Source organism: Rattus norvegicus, chromosome 4 (genome assembly GCF_021556685.1).
Source record: "Rattus norvegicus strain SHRSP/BbbUtx chromosome 4, alternate assembly SHRSP_T2T, whole genome shotgun sequence".
Classification (NCBI taxonomy): domain Eukaryota; kingdom Metazoa; phylum Chordata; class Mammalia; order Rodentia; family Muridae; genus Rattus; species Rattus norvegicus.
The window spans coordinates 88,756,060-88,776,894 of record NC_141537.1 but is presented as its reverse complement, the minus strand read 5'-3'; the positions used below and the strand labels follow the sequence as shown (position 1 = coordinate 88,776,894).

Sequence of the window (20,835 nt, the reverse complement as noted above, 5' to 3'; positions counted from 1 at the left end):
AGAGCATTGTTTACAATTTGAAAGTGGAACTTCAGGATCTGTTAAGAGAGTTACAACAGAGATGACAGAAAGTTATAGAAGGATAAGTAGAAAATAAATAAAATCCTGAAACAAATAGAATAGTAGGAGAAGGAGAAGATGAATCAGGAGCCAAGCTCCTCCTTGTGAATATTTCATAGCACAGCCAGAATTTGTTGGGTTACCTGAGCTACAGAAGCTTGAGGATTCCCGAGCAGGTTTTTAAATGAACGCCTGGCAATCCATCTGAGCTGATGACAGAACGAGGTAACATATACAGGCTCTCTGAAGGCTGATGATCCTTTCTTTTTCTGAGCTACTGGAAGTTGATCTAATTCAGCTTTTGTTTCTCCATAGATGGTGGAGTTGATATAAAACTCGGCTAAATTTTCTATTATTGGCTTCTCTCTCTTGGAAGGCTCTTCTGTCTTGTTTGCTTTGGATAAATGTAGATAAAGAAGTGAAATATTAACAATTAACAACAGATTTAACTTACTTTTCTATGGTTCCATAATTATATAATCCCTTAATCCTACATTTGTGTGTGTGTGTGTGTGTGTGTGTGTGTGTGTGTGTGTGTGTGTAAATAAACACCAGCTGGTCATGTGTTGGAACATAGTCAAGGAATGGAGTGATATAAGGAGAATTCTGAGTGCTTGTAAGAACACTCCGAGCAAACAAGAGTCATGTTGCTACTCAGTGCCCCATGTCTGTTTCTCCCTTGGGGTAGCTAGTCCTGTTGCATACCAGGCTTGCATGGAGGGATGGAAGTTTAGCTGGGAGTGGGTGGACGCAATGAAGGATTGAGGAGTGTGTGGGCAAAGAACACACCTGGCAATAGTTTTGGCAAACTGACTCGTTTATTGAGGCAAAATGGGGTATTTATACCCCTGGGAAGGTGACCAGGGTCTTTGGGGCAAAGTTTGTGTGGCCATGTACCACTGACCAGGGCAGGGTGTTGGAAGACTCTTCATCTGCACAATCAGGGGTTGTCCTTGTGGGGTGGGGGACACCTTATAAATCAAACAAAGAGGGAAGCCTGATACCTGTCAAGGTAATAAATTCTTACTAGGGTTGATGTGGGAAAGCTAGCTTCATAGCACCAGGTTGGGAGAGGGAAGATAGCCAACTCCTGCCATCCTCACGACTGAGGTATCTGGGGTCAAAGCTCTCTTGACCCTTCCTTCATAACCCTGGGCCATTAAGACCCACATTTTGTGACCTTAGTTCCTTCAAAACATGAACTTGTCCTTGGAATATGTTTTTGTGCTTCTCACAGGTACATTGGATAGTTTACTTCAGATTAGTTATTATTGCTTGTCGTTACTCAATGAAATATTTAAACTATCTTTTATAACCCTCTATGGAAAATCACATTTTTGCCACATGCAATTTGTCCTTGTGATTATGTGTAGCCTGAACTCATGAGAAATCTACTAATGTGACCTTTCTTAACCCTCAAAGTGAACTATCTGAGGCTCTGAATAAAGCTAGCTATTACATGAGTCTACCATATTCATTGGCTCCATTTTCCCAGGTTCCACTTCCTCTGGAGCAGTGAGCGGCATTGTGCAACATGCCCTTAATCTCAGCATTCAACAGTCAGAAGCAAATGAATCTCTGAATCTCAGGCCAGCCTGATCTACATAATGAGCCCAGGCTAGTCAGGGCTACATTGTAAAACCCTCTCAAAAGAATAAAATTATTTATTATAATTAGTTTACATATCAAGGAAAAACAGCTGAGCTGTACAGAGTGACATCTTATGGATACAGAAAACTATAATAATATATGTATTCACAAACACACACATAAATTTTGACCCTCATTATTTAAATAGACATTATATTGCACAGAGTTAGAATTCATTTTTAAAAAGATTCTGGTCTTTGCCTTCTATGGACTACGCTGATCTTGTTTTTTGTTTATTTTGAGATAGTATCTCACTATGTAGCCCTAGTTGGCCTAAAACTTGCTTTATAGACCAGACTGGCTTCAAACTCACTGATAATCTGCCAGCCTGTGCCGCTCAGTGCTGGGATTAAAGGTATGAGCCATTATGTATAAAATACTTGTGATGGCTAATCTTGGCTGTCAACTTGACTATATCTAGACTTAACTAATACCAAAGTGGCTGGGTACACTCTTAGGGGATTTTTCTTAATTGATTCATTTCAGGTGGGAAGGCCAACGCTAAATTCGGATCCCTTTATAGGGAAGTAGGAAGATGTACCTTAAATATGGGCCATACTTTTTGATGGTATCCTATATAAAGGACATGGAAGATGGAGGCTTTTGCTTCTTGCCTGCCTGCCCTCACTCTCACTAGCCAGTTTATCTATCCTGCTGCTGCGGCATTAGAGCCGACTTCTTCAGGATTCCAGCATACACTGAAGACCAGCCGAGACATCCAGCCTCATACTCAACAACTATGAGATTCCTGGACTTCCTGTTTAGACAGCCATTGTTGAACTAATTGGACCACAGCCTATAAGCCACTCTCATACATACATATGTACATATATATAGACATACATATACATACATACATTGATTCGGTGCTCTAGAGAACCCTGACAACACTGTTAAAAAATGACCATTTTAATTGAAAATTTGCCTTAGAACTGGTACTTTAAGAAAAATGCCCATTTACAAGTTAAATTTAAAAACACTCATAGCAATTACAGAAAACTGTCTATTGACTGTTTTCACATCACTGAATTAACATGAATTTTAAAGACACGATTTTTGGGTTTTGTTTGTTTGTTTGTTTGTTTGTTTGGTTGGTTTTTTTTGGTTCTTTTTTTTCGGAGCTGGGGACTGAACCCAGGGCCTTGCGCTTTCTAGGCAAGCGCTCTACCACTGAGCAAAATCCCCAACCCACGATTTTTGTTTTAAGGTAGGATCTCACTACATAGTCCTGGCTGGCCTACAAAAGCATGCTTTAATAAGACACACTACTGGGCTTCAATCAAACAATTGGACACCAACGTATGAATCTACAAGACTCATATACCTTCATGGTCTTGTTCCCCTCTGTTTAACATTACAGCCGAAGAATCTCCGTTGATGACGTCAAGGAAGAAGTCTGCAGGGTTGTTGTAGGGCTCACAGTGGTAACCTGCAAGAGAAGGCAACACAAGGACACACGACCCTGATGGTCTTGGAATAGAGAAGGTGTATTCAGATGAGGCAGGGAAGGCTTGGGAAGACAGAACGCGCCAAGTTCTCCCCATTCTCACTCTCCCTTCACTAACACATCCTTTTCTCATATGCTTAACAAATACTCCAATAATTCCAGAGGAGTTTTGGACACTTGAGAAACTCATGCATTGGTGTATATCATAAATTATGAGCCACGGAGGACTACTGATATGCTCTGGTGCTCACTAGTCTTCTGTCTGAGATCTAAATCCAAGTCCAGAAAGAAAGAAAGAAGGAAGGAAGGAAGGAAGGAAGGAAGGAAGGAAGGAAGGAAGGGAAAACATTAACTGTTCTTGTGCTCTCTGACTTCAAGATCTGCACGTCATCATTGTCTCTTCAGTTACTAAGTGGAGAGATTCTAATTCTCTTCTGTCATTCTCAAGAGAACATAGACAGGACAGCACACTTTAGCTCTGGTCTCAACTTTACAGTTCTCTCAAACTGGCCTAACGCCTATTTCAAATTCATAGCTACTAACTCCCCACTTATTTAGGCTCAATTATTCTATTTTTTCTTAAAATTTTTTTTTGATGTATATGGGTATTTTGCCTGCACATATGCCTGTGTGCCACACGTGGGCCTGGTACCTGCAGAGCCAGAAGACAGGGGATCTCTGTGGACTGGAGTTACAGAAGCTTGGGAGCCACCATGTGAGTGCTAGGACTCAAACTAGGGTTCGCTGCAAGTGAAGATAGTGCTCTTAACCAAGGTATGCTCAATTATTTTAAATGATAGATTAATTTTTAAAAATTAAGAATGATAATATTTTAAAGTGCATATGAGGTTATAAAGAATCATTTACAATCATAGCCAGGTATCTCTAAAATGAAAAAGATTATATATACTGAATTTAAAAAGAAATTACAGGGCTGGAGAGATGAGCACTTGTTCCTATGGAGAACCTAGGTTTGGTTTTCAGCACTGTATCGCAGCTGAGAGCTATCTGTCCCTCCAGTTCCCAGGGGACACAGTGCCCTGTTCTGACCTCTGAGGGCACTAGTCCTACATATGATGCACATAGATACATGCACACAAAACAATTCATACACATAACAAGTGAAGTACATAAATCTAAAAGTTTTTATTTTTATTTTCACAGATGTCAAAAGTGCAGGCTCATCAAAGTGAGATTGGGACTAGTCATTCTAATAACAGGTCACTCAGATCCACTCACAGACTAAATTATCAATCTCAAATTACAAGAATGACACCCCTACCCTCTTCCCAGTTAAAGCACAGCATGATCGCATACCTGGGAGGTTCTGAAAACTGACCTGTCATGTAGCTAAGAAGACAACAATCCTAGTCTTTCCAAAACTGTTCAACTGACCAAACTGCTAGGTGTGAATCTCCTCATAACTACTGAGTTTTCAGGAAAAGCCACCATGACTGGGGAACTGAAGAAGCACAGGCCCAGTCAATAGATATACTTAGGCACAAATGACCCAGATATTCAAAGAGCACAGGAAGTTAACAGTCTATACAAACAAGCACATAGTGAAGAGATACACTAACACAAAACTGAGCAAAGGTACTTTAAAATGGAGGAACCATGGTTAAACTAAACCCTCTGCTCTATCCACAATTCTGTGAAGGAAGGACCTACCACATGGGAAACAATTATACCTGCTGATGCAAAGTACTCCAAGGCCTTCTGTGCTGGCCCATGAAACATGAGTTTCCCAGAAGCCAGTAAGGTGAGGCTGTCAAACAACTTAAAGATGGAATACCGAGGCTGGTGAATGGAGAAGATGATGGTCCGGCCCTGTTTAGACATCCTACATGACAAGAAGGAAAAGGATGGGTCATTAAGATCCTGACTCTTACATTTACTGTTGAAGAGTACTTTATTCCCTCTGTTGGAACATGGGTCCCAATTTCAACTTGCTTTTCTCCTATACACATATAGCTATGTGCTTGAGATCATTGTTTCATTCTACATATTTTTAAGTATCAAACTATATGCAAGGAAAATGAAACTTGATGCTTTTATGGAAAGCAAGAGCAGCTGGAAGTAGAGCACTCTTGGAGACCAGTTGTAAATAAAGTGTTTAGCATGTGAGAGGCCTTGGACATGATGCTTAGAAACAAACAAAATCCAAGTCAAAAAGTCCTGCTATGATTTCTTAAGAAAGGAACCTGCAGAATGGATTCCATTAAACATTAGAATGTTGGCTGTCAAATGCAGACACTGGGACGATCTTCACAGATACACACACACACACACACACACACACACACACACACACACACACACACTCACACAAGAAAGGCTTTTATTAGGGTGTGGAAACACATACAACAGGATGCACAGAGAGGAAGACCCTTTGCTTGTAAATGCAGAAGCCAAGAGTGAGTTCTAGGACTACACAAACTTTGTCTTGAAAAACAAAAGCAAACAAACAGACAAACAAATACCCCACCACCACTACCAATAATACCCCACCAAGCCAGAATATCAATAATTGAATAATTAAGATAGACTATAGAATAGATGCATCTAGGAGTTACTGTATACCAAATACAAAGTGTAAAGCTCAGTCTGAAGTTTATCAAGTAGAATATCAGGGGCCACCTCAAAGGGGTGGCTGGAGGAAGAAAAGACACTCAGTGTAGAAGAACGCACCAAACAAACTGTAACATAAGTTCTACTCAGGAAACTATAGGTCAGTTTCAGAGCAAGCAAGCATCAGTCCCCCACCCCACCGTGTGTGTGTGTGTGTGTGTGTGTGTGTGTGTGTGTGTGTGTGTGTGTGAAAAAGAGAGACAGAGACAGAGAGACACAGAGAGATAGAGACAGAGAGAGAGAGAAAATGTGTGTATAGAGATATTAGATGAAACTAAGTATAAAGAATGCAGCAAAATTTACAGACCCAACCTAGGTGTCAATACCTGAGAAATGTATAAACAAATGGTGATATAAAATCTGACATTTGCAAGAAAGTTGATTTAAACTGGAGAAAAATCATGTTAAGTCAATTAAACCAATTAATAAAGACAAATATCCTCTGTTTTCTCTCATCTGGGTTCCTATATTTTATAGATACATATAACCATGCATGTATGTATGACATAAAATTAGTGAGACTGTCTAGGGGGCGAAAAAGCACAGGAGTGGAAGTGTGAAATGGGGAGAGAGGAAGAATAGAGGGGTGTGCTCACCACACATCATATTTCTGTAAAAATGTCCTTATGTAACACAGTAGCATGGTACAATGATTATGTGCAATGAAATTTAAACCCCAAAGGGAAGGAGAGAGACTATAGTAAACAGACCCAGGATGAACACTCAGTCAGGAACTATAAGATCTGGAAGGCCATAGGGAGGAACCTAGAGAAAGCAGAGCTGTGTGAGGCCTGATTCTTAGAACCGGTCTGAGGTTTAGGGACATCAGAATGACCACATGCTCTCAGGGTCCCCAGGGAAGACTCCCAGGCTTCGCTTCCAACCTTCAGAAGCAACGTCTGCACATCAGACTGCAGGTGGTAAGTTTGCACAGGAGTGCAGATTTCTGTTGTTAAGCTACCTAGTCTGTGGTGCTTTGCTGTAACTGTATGCTACCTATGTACAACCCTAAAATAACTGGGTTTGTGTGTCTATTTGATGTTCTAGACATATCAGGCATGCTGTCTTGGGTCCTATGGCTGTCCCCTCCAGCCAGATTCTGTCACCAGCTATAGTCAGGTCTCATTCTCTCGTTCCCAGATCCCTTGTCCATGCCCAAGATCCTCCAAGACCCTCTTGCTATTTAAAACAACAACCCAGCCCCACCACAGCCATCACTCTCTATACTCTTATTAACCATTCTTAATATCTCTTCTGTCCCTTAAATAGAGGAAGACATCTGTTGTTTACTCCTGTGCAAAGAATATATAGTGCCACAAATAAGTGACTTGATGGTGAATAAATGAAAATATCTTGTAGCATTTACCTTTTCAGGAGCAAAAGGACAGCATTTGCTGTGCTTGAGTCCAAACCAGTTGTGGGCTCATCCAGGAAGAGGATGGAAGGGTCAGTGATGAGCTCCATTCCTATGCTTGTCCTTTTTCTTTCTCCTCCAGAGATACCACGGGTAAACTGAGTTCCAACCTAAAGCAAGTGCCATCTTTGTCAACAAGAGTGAACGTGGTTGCCATCTTTTGGTAGACAGACCAAATGGTGCAGCCCTGATTGTCTCCGCATGTCTCTTGTAAGCACACACCCACCACCTGCCTCTTGTGGAGACGCTTTGCTGTGTTCACTGTGAAGACCACTGGTCTATCAAGAGCAAAATACCTGGGGGGAGGTAGTTTCTTTTTTATCAGATGAGTAAACTGAGGCTCTGGTTAGAGCTGCAAGGCGGCCTGACCTCAAGTGAGGTCCGTGCTTTGAAGAGTTTGTTATCCCTCAGAAGCCATCCAATTTATTTTGTCTGTCATCAAGTCAGCTAGGCTTCAGGAATCCACCTGTCTCAGCCTTCCCAGGGCAAAGATTACATGTGAGCACCACCACAGGAGGCTGGCTTTACACGGGTACTAGGGACTGAAGTCAGGTCCTTGTGCTTTTTACCAACTGAGACACAGGTAAGACAGAGGAAAGGGAAGCACAGTGGGCATAGTTTATTACAGTCCAGCACCTAACACTTGCTATCTGCCCAGTGGTCCCTAAGTGGACTGACACTGGGGGGTGGGAGTGGGGGAAACAGAGAGTTCCCATTCTACCACGCCATTTTAAGTGCTTTTCAGTTTTTGAGTTGATGCAAGTATATTTTTCCCAACAAAATAACAGTACATGAATGACTGCTAGCAAGTACCAAGAAACGCAACAATTCCTCACAATCATCACTACCCATGGCCTCTAAGGAATTAAATAACCATAGGCAGGAGGGTTAAACTACAGTCATTGTATTTTCACTGATGCCCAAATGTCTGCTCAGCCAAAACTAGACAGACTGGTGATTTAAAAAGCTCACCCACTGCCTCAATTCCTCTTCTTGACCTAATTCACATTCCAAAGGAGAAGCACCTTCTTACTCTTTGTTACTCTGTTACTAACACAGTCTGGCATGTAGGAGTCTGACAAATGCTGACAGTAGGTAAGGAAGAAAGGAGAGGTAGAAGGAAAGGAAGAGAAACGCAATGATCAAGGAAAGACTACAGAAAAGTAACAAACTGTAAGTCCTAATGTGACCAAATAGAAACTTGGATGCTTAATCACAGCAAAATGTTGTATACAGAGCAAGAACCTTTGGATTCTTGTCTTTCTCCTGTCACAACTACTCCTCAACAAGCAGCAGAGTACTTAGTGCCAAGCTCTGACTAGACAGTGAGGGTATGGAAGAGCATATGGAAAAAGCCAGATGAAGAATGTGTTTCCCTGCTGATCCACCATTATTCATTTTTGTTTCTCTGTTTCTTCATCTTATGTTATAGAGCCAGTTACTTTCTCATCATCTAGTACACTGGTTGCTTTTAGTCATTTAGAATCATAGAAAACTTTTAATTAACGTTATATTCCTTCCCCAGGGCAATTTCCTGGCTATAATAATATGAGGGGTTTTCATACCTTGGAATCTGCTACTTTGTCCAGGCCTAACTCTTTAATGATCGTGTTAATCCGTTCATTTTTTTCATGCGTCTTCATAGCTTTTGGAAGGCGAAGAGCTGCTGAGAACTGTAAGTTTTCTCTCACTGTCAGGGTGCCCATCACAACGTCATCCTTAAGGCAAGGTGGCATTTTAGTGAGATACAGAGTCTTTCCATATCAATGACTTGAGTATACACAGTCCAATCCATATACACAACTCAGTAAGGTAAAACTACAAGTTTAAAACTTGTGGCTACCAGTAAACCACAAGTTCTCTCAAGGTGCAGTGACTGCATGGACGGACACATGCGAAGCTCCATGGCATCGTTCTTATCACCCAGCTACACACCCTAACAGGACACTTGCAAAAGTCCTACTACCCATCTCAGGGCTACCTGATGGGAGGATTTGGGAAAGACATCAACAATGGAAAGAAAGAAAGTGAACGATGAGTAACCCTTGTGTTGTTGGAATTATAGATCAGCCAGAGCTGATGCCACTGCCCCACGAGTGTCATAATTAGGTATACTGTCTTCCCCTTAATATCACCGCCAGTGTAGTGGATGATTATGAAAACCTGATGCAAATACACAGATGCCGTGAGCATGTTATATATTCAATTGGAAGTAAACTATACTATAAGCAAATATACTTGCACATATATTGCCCAAATCTACTAATACTCACTTGAACCACATAACCTGAACTGCATTTGAAATTGGCAGGTTGAGGTGCCCCGTTTATCAAAACATCTCCAGATAATCCCCGTGGGTCTTTCCTTGCTGCTAGGACATCTAGCAACCTGTAAAGAACACACATGTTATGAAGGATTTTTCCCTTCAACACAGGCCATATGGCTTAGCTGTTCTAAATGCAAATTTTGCTATTTGATATGCTTACAGTGTAAAAACAAACTTATAGGTTGAGCTTAGTGGTGCACACCTTCCCTCTCAGCATTCAGAAGGCAGAGGCAGGAGCATCCGTGAGAGTTCAAGGCCAACTTAGACTACTTAATGAGTCCTAAGATAGCCAGGCCTACAAAGCTGAGGTCCTATCTCAAAATCAAACAGGAAAAAGAAAAGTAAAACCTTTACATGTTTAAATTCTCAGTTTCCTTTTCATTATGTGCTACAGCAAAACCCAAAATATAAAATCAAGAAAACACTGGTTTATGTACCTTGGGATCGCAACCAAGGCAAAATGTTGCTTAACAAATACAAGAAATTTCAATTAGACCTTCTCCACATGTCTTCATTTTTAGCATTCCTTTATCCTTTTTCCTCCTTACTAGTGTATGATATGGCCTTCCACTATATGCCAGTCACTTCCACATATACTAGAGTTGACCTAGTAAGTCATTCTGGTCCTTGGCACAAAGCCATGTGCTAATTTAACCCCATATTATCCATAGTAACTAAGACATATATGCTGCAAATAATGAATTAACCTCTGCTTATGTGAATGTGATACTTAATGAAGAGAAAAGGCTTATTTATTTGTATGTTATACTCACGAAGACTTGCCTCCGCCTGTGGGTCCCAGAATAGCATTAAGACCAGGTTTCATGATCCCACTAGAAACAAAACCATATTGTATTAATCCTGTATTTTACATGCAGTTCTATAAACTTACTGTCTGCACTGAAAACACTAATAAAGAAAGATGGAATTGCAAACCCACACAAAAGTTAAACAAAGTTTGTTTAAAGTTAAACAAAGAATCACTGATACTAGAAGGCTAATCTAAGGGCTATCAACCACAAGTACCAGTAAGAAGGAGTTTGGTCCTTCTCAATTCCTTTCTTTTATTATTGTTTTGTAATTCTCTCTTGAAACAATTTAATCTTTTGGAAATGGCATAGTCAATATTCCAGGTTCCTTGATGCTGAGTTGGGACACAACTCTAGTTCAGGCTGTGCTTATCATGCATGGGGCCCTGGACTCAGTCCTAGCAACAGCAAATGAAGGTCTTTTAAGTAAGAAAGATTCTAATATAAGATTCTTAAAATAACAGATTCTTGAAACAAGGAAGGAAGACTTCCTTTTAACCAATATAAAATGCACAACAGTTTTTGAGTAAAGCTAGTGATTAGTGCCTTTAAATTGTTTTCACGTACAATCGATACTTGAAGATTACCAGTGGAAAATATCATTATTAAAATATAATCAGATTAAAAAGTCTTAAACTGAAGTCTCCATGTTAGGACAGAATCATCACCAGTCCTTAACACTAAAGTAAAACATGTCAGGTAGGCAAGACAGCTCAGTGGGTAAAACACATACATGGCTATGCAAGTCTGAGGACCAGGTTGATCCTCAGAATCCATGGTAGAAGGAGAGAACTGACTCCCAAAGTTGTCCTCTGACCTACATATGTGTGCCCTGGTCTGTTGTCTGTCTCCTTTTCTCATAACACAAACACACAGACACACACACACACACAGAGAGAGAGAGAGAGAGAGAGAGAGAGAGAGAGAGAGAGAGAGAGAGCCTCACACACACTCACACATAGTAAGTTTGAAACAATGAAAATTGTGTTAATAATTAGAGAGGCTAAACACAGTCTTGGAAGAGGTCACCTTCCCTGGGAAGTGTTTAATGACTTAAAGACATGCAATGCACAGCCATTCATTTCAACAAACTAAATGAATATTTAGATTGAGTAAGACAGACAATCACAGCAATGTTGACTGTGACAATACCTAAGAAAGTATGAATTTTATCCCAACAGTGATGAGCGTGATGGCTAAAGAAAATAAACAAGAGAAAGGAGAAGTAAGAGAAGCCCATTACAGCTGCACAGGAATGGTAAAGAGAGGCTGCAGTTGTCCCATACAATACCCTCTGTCGTATTCAGAGCCTAGAACTGTGAAGTAGGTAGAGATGTATTCCCCAGAACAGAGGATCTGTTCCCTGCACTTAAATCCAAAAGAAACTCACCATTTATTGCCTGATACTTGATGCATCTCAATTATATGAGGGCAGGTGGGGATTAAGGTGAAATGTATCTTTTACTTTGCTTGTTAACTGACCTCCGTGAAATGCCAGACAAATGTAACAACAGGTCACTAAGCCTCAATCAAGTTGTAACACAGAAAAATCTTATTCTTTTATTGTGTTACCCCTCCCACATACTGTCCAACATACAGACACAGAGATGCCAGGGTAAATTTTCAGTGTGCGCATATTTATAGGTTTTGATGTATGATCTGTATTCATAGCGACCTTGCACCTGCTTCTAAAATGAACAGAACCTTTATTCAGTAAGGATTCACTGCCATGAAACTATTTCAGTATTTAAGAACACCTACTCATATAAAAACTAAGACACCTGGGGTGATTTAAACAGAATGATATGCTAGGATGGTTTAATAGGTCTCTGGTGGTTGGCTTATGCTTAAACTAAGTTCTAATGTTAAAGAAAACAATAGAGTTGGATTCCGAGAGTTCTAACCTGAGGCCGCGGCTAATTCCAACCCTACTTACTCATCACTGCTTGTATCACTGTTAGCAGACGGAATAAGCTAAGAAAACAAGCAGATAAATGAAAAAGTGAAGTCTGGGTCCTCCTGGATCTGCACGCTGTAGCTGGTCACCTCTTTCCTGTCTTCCTCAATGGTGTGATTTGAACAGAGCTATGTTTTCAGAGCTGTTATCGGCTTGCGTGCCATGATGCCAGGGCTCGGTTACCAGACTGCTGATGGCTAATAAAGCTGAACGTTCATGCTATCTGCCTTTATAGAAAGTGTGTGTTGACGACCTTTGCTCCACTCTGTGACCAACCTTTTAACTACCCCACCCTCCCCTCCGGCCTTCTGTCGTCCCTCTCCAGCCATTTCCTACTCTGTTTACTGCTTTACAGCCTTGCATGCCCGATTGACCTTCCAGTAAGAACTGTGACTCAACGACTTCGCTCACTTTTCTGAACGCATAAACTGAAAGCTTGGAGGATCCTGTCATTTTCAGTGCGTTGTACTGGAGAGCAGTCAACACTACTTCCGTCCTATGTCGCTTATAGACAGTTTTGAAGGAGGGCCATTTCCCCCTCCACAGATACTCAGAAATACAAGCACACTTCCTCAATTCTGATACCCATCCCTCCAGTTCACAGCAAGCTGCTTCTGTTCTGTCTTTTCATTCTGTCACAGCAGAAATCAACACTGTGAAAGTACTACAGGTCCTAAGTGAAATCTAAAGTCTCTGAGTACAGGAAAAAAATAATCTGTGTACATCAATAACCTAGAAGAACTCATTCAAAACTTATTGAATAAAGGAATCTACATTTGTATTATTGAGACTTTTGTTTGAAGATAGTTTGTAACACTATAATCCAGATCAGCACTCCTATGTAGCTCTGACTTGTCTTCAATGCATAAAAATCTTCCTGCCTCAGCCTCCTGACTGGTGAGATTGCAGGCTGAGACTTCTAAAAACACCATTTGTACTGAAAACAAGCAAACAAAGCAAAAACAAGCCAGGAATTAAGATAATCTTATTGATAAATGTCATCTTTATGTCATGATGTATCACTTAAAACTAAGTTCTATTAATAAAACAAAAAAGTACAACTTAGTGACTATGAGTATCTGTCCAGAAAATTTAGTTTTATATTCTCGTGTGTGACTTCTTATTCAAATAATGTATTAATCCTTTCTAATAGAGGGATGTGGTGTGCACATCTTTAAGCCCAGAACCTGGGACACAGAAAGGAAGATCAGGAATTTAAGTCATCCTTGATTTAATGGTGAGTTTAAGGTTAATTTGGTATTCACTAAACCTTGTTTCAAAAGCCAAAAAACCCAACATTAATAATAATAACAACTTCTACTCACTTCTATTAGACTTCTTCTCTTCCCTGTCTCAGTAGGAAGATTACCTAAGTCCTACCCAGACAATACTAGCACCCAAGAACAGGAACTCAAAGAGGGTGGGCAACAAAAACAAGATAGTCACAAGCTAGACAGATTGTTACTTATCTGTATTACTCCTAGTAGTAGTACTACTACTACTACTGCTCTGGACAGAATAAGAAAATTGAGCTGATCGGCAAGTACATTAAGAATAATGAAGACTGGAGATGAGTCTTAGTCATAGAATACTTGTCTTGTATGTCCATGGCCCTGGAATTAATCCTCAAAAGAAAAGGGCTTGCGGGATGGAGAGGAATGTTAGGCAAGTTTAATACATCTTGATGGGAAAGAAAACAGGCAAATTCAGAACAAATATAAAGTATGAGGTTATAATTGATACATTAATGAGGAGTTACATGTTATCTATATACAGACAGCTACAGAAAAGCACAGGTAGGAAACTTCCAGTACACATGAGAGTAGACACCACTAACTGCCCCTTCACCAGCGCTTTACCCAGGACTAACTTCTATTGCTCCACCTAACAAGCTCTGTATGCACCTGAACATAAGAGATTTTTTTCAAACAAAAGTATGTGTATGTCTCTGTGTTTCTATACATGCACACAGACACAGACACACACACACACACAAACACACACATATATATACACACACACACAAATAGACATCAGCTGAGTGCAAGTCATGGGCAGGGTTAGTAACCAGTGGTTCTGAAACTTCTTCCTATACTAAAGAAATACTAAAATAAAGGAATAGCCCAAGGTCGCAAAGGAGAGGTGGAAATTATCCTGAAAGTTTCCCTGCCACCAAATTGGGAACAAAAGGAGCACCCACCAACACTATAGTGACAGTGACGGTCTATGACACTCCACTTAGTTCCCTGTTAATGCCTCACTGACGCTGCTGTCCTCACTGTCTAAAGACAGAACTTTAGAGTTAGGGTTAGGGTTAGGGTGCATTCACTCACTGCTGAAGACTAGTGAGGAAAACAGAGATTCAGGAGTATACACACTTGTGTTAGTTACTCTTCTATTGCTGTGATATATAATACCATGACCAAGAGCAACTTAAGTTTTATTTTGGCTTATGATTCCAGAGGGCAAGAAATCTACAACAGCTGGGAAGGCATAGCAGCAGAATCCAGAAACTGAGAGCTCACATCTCAACTGCTCCCAGAAAACAGAGAATGTAAGAAGTGAGGTAAGGCTATAAATCCTCAAAGCCAGCCTACTTCCTCCAACAAGTCTCCACTTTCTAAAGGTTCTATAACCTCTCCAAACACTGCTACCAACCGGGGACGAGGTGTTCAGATTTAAGAGCCTGTGGGGGACATTTCCTATTCACAACAGTAAATGAAGGAAGAAATGACACAGCTTTTCCCAAGAGAAATACAAACTATGAGATGATGTTCACCGGAGAGAATCTTTTGGCAGCCCTCACAGTAGAGCTGGGTCCAGACAGGTGTCATCTCTGAGTCTGTAACTCACAAATATATGTTTACTGAGGAATAGGGTTCTGGAAGAATGTCAGGAGACTCTACCAATCAGGTACAAAGAGTCAAATTGTAACATTCAGGTGCAGCTTAACAGATAATAACATCACCAGGTAATCAACTTTAATATCACAAGTGGATGAAACAGCATGTTGGGAGAAACAGAAAACATCAGGTTGGAGAAAAATAAAACCACGGATGTGGGAGCCCATCAAGTGTGAGGAATCTTCAGAGGCACGACTGCCTTGGTCATGAGGCTACTACAGTTCCCCCTGCCTGCTGCTGGTCTGTTACGGTAAAATTAAAATAAAAATGGCTTTCTTTTACCCCACACTTGGCTTGGCACAGTAGTTCCCCAAGATATCTGTTAGATAACTTCATCTCAGTCAGCAAAGCATTCTCGCCCACTTAGCTCTATCCCATATCACCGATGGCTACTCTCTGAGCCTGGCAAGAATCTCTCTACCCATCTAGTTCCCAAGGCAGGTTGCCACCATGCCAGACATACACATCCCGATTGCATGGCAGCCCAGTGTCTTCAGCCACCACACACTCTCTTGAATTCAATTAAATCATCACATGAAAGAACACACAACACAATAACCTCTGATCCAATTAATAAGATAATTGCCCACCTAGAAATACAAAGCCCTGTACACACCCATCCATTAATAATATTAATAACAACCTGTAAATGTGCAGAGAGGAATTTTAACATCCTCCTCCATGTTCTCTCAGCTGTTCTCCTCCTGCTCCTCTTCCTCCTAAAATCTTTCTTCTGCCCATTCTACCTTCTTGTCCAATGACAGGCCTCATTCTATCTTGTACCTGCCTTCACCTGCATAATGACATCATCCTACACTGGTCAACTGAAGGATTCCATGAGAAGGTCCTCTTTCTAACCCACTTGCATTGGAGGAACTGGGAATAGAAGAGTGCCAAGGAGATAGCCTAGTTCTACAAGGATCTCCCAAACCACTAATGACAGTGGGTATAGGGAGACAGTGAGGACAGCAGCGTTAGTGAAGCAGTAACAGGGAACAGTGTCATGTTCCTACAAGTTTAATTCTGAAGTTATTTCAAATAAGTTGCTTAACAATCTTCCCAAGGGTATAATGAACTCCCCTCGCCACCCCCACATATACTGGGATGTATAATAGACACACATGTCCTGGGATGGCAATTTCTTCCAGACATCTTCAGCCCTGGAGAAGAAAAGCTCACCTGTTGAGTATTGAGTATGGAGACTAAGGTAGCATAGGAGAAAGATCACACAACAGGAGGAAACCCTTTGGCAGCTCATGAACAGATTCTGTGTGGTTTTCTTCTCACACAGGAAAAGAAGAAACAATGATTCAAAGAAAAACTTATTATTATTATGTTTCTTTTTAGAATCCAGTCAGCATTTTGAATGGTGATACCATTATTAAACACAAACAGAAAAGATAAATAAATAAAGTCACCCAAGCAATCCTTGAAGCCAGCAGACAGGAGAAAGATTAGAAAGCCTGCGAGCAAGAAAAAAAAAAGAGAGGAGAATGACCTTTGAAGTCATGACCATTTCAGATCCTGAAGCTCGAACTAGATACAGTGAGCATGAATACTAATCCTAGTTGTCCCTTTAATGGTAAAGAGAAAGGAAAAGCAAGATTTGTCTATACTTCATTACTCTAGGGGATACTAAGACAACTCCTCCTTTGTTAATACCCCAGCCATTCTACCACGCTTATGGAAGAGTGTGGAGCTGAAGAGTCTGGAGCACAAGATACACTCAACGTATTGAGCCATTTCCTTTACTGGCTGAGAAGAAACACACGAGTCTGGCAGCATGGTTCAGTGGGAGGACACCTGTCCAGCATACGCAGAGCTCTAGGTTTAATCCTTGACATTGCACACATAACATGGATACATCCGTGTAGAGTAGCAGCTCATAGTATGCACTGTAAATCTATTCAAACCATGGTTATTCAAATAATGTCACCCTTATCTTTCAATACAAACATGAAGTGATGGACTGTGTGCCTCTGTGTGTGCATGAGGTACTGCGGGCTGAACCCACAGCCTTGTATATGATTGACAACCTACCTATTGCTAAACTACATCCTAATTCCGAGATTATTATGCTTCCAAACAGTTTTTCATACATCAGTTCCACCTAAGCATGTACAAAAACAAAAAAGCTTTGCACTTGCAGACCTCCTTTTCTTCTTGGTTAGGATGAACTAACATACGAATGAAAAGAGAAGCACATCAGCAGGTTTGGTCCTGTGGGTAGCTACAATTCTGTAATGCTCCTGGCCTCAGGCCAACCCAGTCTCAGAACCTCATCATTTTTCTTCTACCTACACCCAAAACTTCTCTCCCATATTTTGTCATCTTCCTGCTTTCTGGAACAAGTAGGTTGATATTAATAGGGAGAAAATATAGTTCCATATAAAACATCAAGAAAACAGAAATATATGATTCCACATAGGCCTGTAGTTACACTGGGTCAAATAACTCTTATGACTACTGCCCAGCCTAGGAGACAGAAAAGAGGATGCGCTGTCTGAACAAACCCACATTCATTTATCGCTCACATGTAGATTCAATTCTCTAGAAACCAGGCAAAGAGGAAAAGGTGAATGGCAGGGAAGAGGCCAGTGGTGGCAGGTTCTACAGACATGTTCCGCCACTCTCCACTCTAGTTCCTATTTACCACTGTATTCTGATTATAAACTCATCCCCTGAGGAAAGAACAAATACCACACACACTAAGTGCTTTTGGAACAGAACTGGCCACACCAAGCTGGAACCCAAAATCCTCATCACTTGGGGCTTAAATGATATAATGTCAGTGAAATGACAATTGCCTTACATGTTAATATTTTCTACCTTTGTTTCTGTTGTTGTGTTTTGGGTTTGTTTGGTTTTGGAGACAAAGTCTCATGTAGCTGAGGATACACACACGGGGGGTAGGTCTAGCCTGTATAAGCTCCTTGGTTGGTAGTTCAGTTTCTGAGAGGCCCCAGAGGTTCTAGAAGGTCTCTGGTCTTCCTGCTTCCATCTCCCAAGGGCTTGGATTACAAACATGCTGGCACAGGTTTTATGTGGTTCTGGGAACTGAATTCAGAGCTTTGTGTATGCTATGCAAGCACTCTACAAACTGAGCCATATCCCATGGCTTTACATGTCCTTATTATGGAGGGAAAGTACTAAGTAAATCCTTAAAGACTACAATCTGCTTACCACAAATAAGCCATTCATTAAAACAGGCGTATTTGAAAAACCAAAGGACTGCATTTCTACCTCATTTCTATGAGAATAAAATAGACAAAAAGTACACACATCAAAAAGTGTATTAGCAGGTCTTCTATTTCAAAAATGGGGAAACTAAACCTGAGGTTACATCTTTACAATCAACACATCAAAAACTGCAAAGTCAGACGTCCACCTCTAAAACGTAAGTTTACCAGGCTTCACAAAATGATATATTAAAATGTTCGACTTCTCAAAAATATAAGACCATTTTTTAAGTTTTGACAGTTCCTTTGCAAGTAAAATCTATGCCTAACATGAGAGCAAGTAACTAAGACCCTAGTTTAGACAGAGGACATGAAAGGATGCATCTACATACATATGTACAAAGACATCCATCTACATACATATGTACAAAGACATCCATCTACATACATATGTACAAAGACACGCATCTACATACATATGTACAAAGACACGCATCTACATACATATGTACAAAGACATGCATCTACATACATATGTACAAAGACATACATCTACATACATATGTACAAAGACATACATCTACATACATATGTACAAAGGCATGAGTTGAAGTCGTCACAGCAACTTGTGAAAGACAGAAATTCTGTAACTGCCTTCATGGTAGATAAACGAAGCAGTCTTCTAAGAGCGTTCATACACTTACTTGATATCTGATAGTATTTCTTTCTCAGCTGTTTTCCGGACTAGAAAGCCACTCTTCACTTTCACTCGATAGGTGATGTGATGAAAACTTAGCACATCTCCCTCTGCGAGCGTCCTCGCGCCTCTGGAGCTCATTCCAGGAAGGCCGTTCTTGTTTCTCTGTGACATCGGTACTAACACGTGGTCATTACTAGAAGACATCTTTAGGATCTATGCCTTTCTGCAGAGGGAAAAGCAACAGTTGGTTAATAGTATGAATAAACCAAAGCATCAACACAGACACCAGCACTTTTATTTTGGGCTGTGTGCCTAGATCTCTCCAGCTCAGGATAAGAGAACTTTTAAAACAAGCCTTTAAACCTCTGTTCATCTGTAGATTCCTTTCAAGTGGGCATTCCTCTCACATCACTGTGTGAGGAGAACCTTAGATCAGGTAACATGAACAGACACAGCTCTGAGTGCCTCCCACTAGCTTCCAAATGCCTAAGGAAGAGGACCTTAACTATATGCAAAGTACTCAGAACTAATCAAGTAGAAGAAGGATGGGTGACTTTTCATCTTGTCTAGCTTTAAAGCTTATGATAAAACCTAAATTCAGCTACATGATTGATCGTAGAGTTTGTACACTGTTATTAGCACATGGGCTTAGCTAATGTCCAGTACAGGAGGGTTCACTGATTGCCAGACTTTATACCTCTGGTTATTCTGCCCCTTCGAGAAGACAAACTCCTAAACTGCCTCCAGGGATAAAATCATGATGGGGAAATATATTTAAATTCTAGAATAACTTAAAGTGTGGAAACTATTCACTAACATCAAATGAGTAATTAAACCATTCTGGACTTTAAAAACTGAGAATTAAATTTACAGATCAAATTTATAATGCTTCAAAGGTACACTATAACAAAAAGCTCCTCACAAATCTGACTAGTCTGAGACCTTAAGGTTGCCTGAGCCTATGAATAGGCTTAACATGCTACATTCAATAACCTTAGTTTCCAGTTTAAAAGACATCCTCAATGAAGAACGTTCTGTCTATTTTTCACGAGTTTTGTTTCATGTGTGTGAAATTTCTATGTGCAGACATGAGAAAGCGCTCAGGGGCAGGGCTACTTCACTGCTGTCCACTCCTTTCTAGAATTTTGGTTCCTACAAAAATTATACAGGATGTATCTAGGAATAAATTTCTAAGACTATGAACAGTATCACCATCAAGGAAAGAGAACCTGCAGATTTAAGGAGAACTTCATTAGAAGTGGAAATAATCCCTCATGCATGTAACTGAGACCTGGGAAGGGAAGGGGAGGGGAAACAGAGTAGAATCAATATTTTAAAAAATGTTGGGCAGTATTTTCCCAAACAGATTAGTGTCTCAAGTCTCAGAATGAAGTTCCATAAACAACAAGCAGGATAGACACAGAGAAGTCCAAATGTGCACCTGGCAAAAAAGCACACATTCCTGAATAGTGTTTTTATATCCCAAACACAACATTTACTACTATTCATTTTTTTAAATAGAGTAGTAAATGGTAGTAAGTAGCCAAAGTTTATTCTGAAGCATTTGAAAAGGGACACGAGTGATATAAACTTTACTGCTATACTCTAAATATTTTGTCAAGTCTCTCCACATCTTCAGAAACCAAGATACATCAATGCAAACACACCAATCAAGTCTCCTACTACTAACCCCACTGTGTCCAGCCATGGTAGCTACTTTCTATCCTCCCAAAACACTGTTAGAATCAAGAACAAATCA

General features: G+C 40.5%; 1 protein-coding gene across 9 annotated transcripts in view; it reads right to left on the bottom strand.

Annotated features, from left to right (window-relative positions):
• The window catches only part of Abcg2 (ATP binding cassette subfamily G member 2), a 120,261-nt gene that overhangs the window by 19,337 nt on the left and 80,089 nt on the right, over nucleotides 1–20,835 (bottom strand). For all 9 annotated transcript variants that reach the window (XM_087657403.1, XM_087657404.1, XM_087657398.1 and 6 more), the window contains 8 exon segments: nucleotides 19,081–19,299; nucleotides 10,302–10,361; nucleotides 9,476–9,590; nucleotides 8,768–8,920; nucleotides 7,155–7,312; nucleotides 4,849–5,000; nucleotides 3,035–3,139; nucleotides 204–454 (listed from right to left, as the gene is read on the bottom strand). In XM_087657403.1, coding sequence (XP_087513529.1) covers nucleotides 204–454; nucleotides 3,035–3,139; nucleotides 4,849–5,000; nucleotides 7,155–7,312; nucleotides 8,768–8,920; nucleotides 9,476–9,590; nucleotides 10,302–10,361; nucleotides 19,081–19,280 — 1,194 coding nt within the window. In that variant the 5' untranslated portion in view covers nucleotides 19,281–19,299.